Source organism: Eimeria mitis, genomic scaffold, assembly GCF_000499745.2.
Source record: "Eimeria mitis Houghton genomic scaffold, Emh_scaff2072, whole genome shotgun sequence".
Taxonomy (NCBI): domain Eukaryota; phylum Apicomplexa; class Conoidasida; order Eucoccidiorida; family Eimeriidae; genus Eimeria; species Eimeria mitis.
Genome location: NW_013570397.1, coordinates 7,416 through 9,020, shown reverse-complemented (window position 1 = coordinate 9,020; position 1,605 = coordinate 7,416). Strand labels below are relative to the sequence as shown.

General features: G+C 56.9%; 1 protein-coding gene across 1 annotated transcript in view; it reads right to left on the bottom strand.

Moving 5' to 3' along the window:
• Positions 1-26: 26 nt before the first annotated feature.
• Positions 27-1,605, bottom strand: part of EMH_0048210 (uncharacterized protein) — a gene marked incomplete at both ends in the record, with an annotated part of 8,678 nt that continues 7,099 nt past the window's right edge. The window contains 3 exon segments of the mRNA XM_013496381.1: positions 27-283; positions 539-616; positions 917-1,547. Coding sequence (XP_013351835.1) covers positions 27-283; positions 539-616; positions 917-1,547 — 966 coding nt within the window.

Sequence of the window (1,605 nt, the reverse complement as noted above, 5' to 3'; positions counted from 1 at the left end):
CCTTGCTGCTACTGCTGTTGCTGTTACTATCGCCGCTGCTGCTGCTGCTGCTGCAGCTGTTGCTGTTGCACCCACCCTGCAGCAGCAGCAGCAGCAGCAGCAGCAGCAGCAGCAGCAGCAAAGGGACTTGCGCATGCAGCACTCACGAGGGCCATTGCATGCGCAGCCAAGAGATGCATGCAAACATTAAAGCTTTCTATTTCCTCCTTCAGGAGGCCCCCCAGCTTCCAGCAGAACCGACGCGGGGCAAAGCCCTTTGCTGCACCCTGGGGGGAATGGCGAGCTGCAGCAGCAACAGCAGCAGCACCAGCAGCAGCAGCAGAAGCAACATGAGTAACAGAAGTAGCAGCAGCAGCAGCATGTATGGCAGCAGCAGCAGGAAGCTGCCGATAGACCAGGGCACCACCCGTGGTGCTGCAACGTCCACAGCAGCAGCAGCAGCAGCAGCAGCAGCAGCAGTGCTAGCAGCAAAAGCTATACATAAGCAGCAGCAGCAGCAGCAAAGCCAGAAGCAGCAGACAGCACACACGCGTCTTACCTTTCACTGTCTCCTTTTCGCTTGGCGGTGATACTCCTACCGCATGCAGCCCCACAAGAAGGTGCAGCAGCTCCTCAGCTGCAGCAGCAAAAAACACGAGACACACACCGCACAGGTGCAGCAGAAACAGCACCAGCAGCAGCAGCAGCAGCAGCAGCAGCAGCAGCAGCAGATAGCCCCCCCAGCCCGGGGGGAGACATCTGCAGCTGAAGAGGGAAGTAAAACGGAGACAGAGAAATGAAACAGAGACAGAAGCCGCAGATGCAGCAAAGGAGACAAACAAACAAAACACAAGAGCAGCAGCAACGAGAAACAAACAAATAACAAACTAAACAAACAAACAAATACTGAAACAGCAGAGAGGGGTAGATAGCTCACTGCTCAGCTCCTGCAAGTGCCTTCTTAGGGCTCCGCATGCAGCCCCGAAAAAAACAAAGTCCATAGCTGGGTGCTGCTGCTGCTGCTGCTGCTCCTCTTGCTGCTGCTGCTGCTGCTGCTGTTGCTGTTTCAGCTGCAGCAACAGCAACTGCAGCAGCAGCTTCGGCTCCAGCAACCCTAATAAGCGTATCGTTCGCCGACGAGGCAGAGGTGCTGCTGCGGTTGCTGGGTTGTTCTGCTGCTGCTGCTGTTGCTGCTGCTGCTGCTGCAGCTGCTGCTGCAGCTGCTTTCTTCGCTGCAGCTTTGTTTGCGGGCGCTGCAGCTGCTGCATCAGAACACTTTTGAGTGTCTGCTGCTGCTCATGGCTGCCTGGCAGCGCGAAGGAGCAGCACAAAAGCCGTGCAGCAATAGTAGATGCTGCTGCTGCCAATGGTGCTGCTGCTGCTGCTGCTGCTGCTGCTGTTGCTGTTGCTGCGCCTAGTCCCCTCACTGTGGGTAAGAGGCAATCCGTAACACGAGAGAAGAGAGCGTCTACTAGCCGCAGCTCCCACTGGCGCTGTAGCTCGGCTTGCCTGGTATCCACATCTGCTGCTGCTGCACTTGCTGCTGCACCTGCTGCTGTTGCTGCTGCCTGGAAAGAGATTTGCTAGCTGCGAAGCTGCTGCACAGTAGTCCCTTCAGCAGCAGCA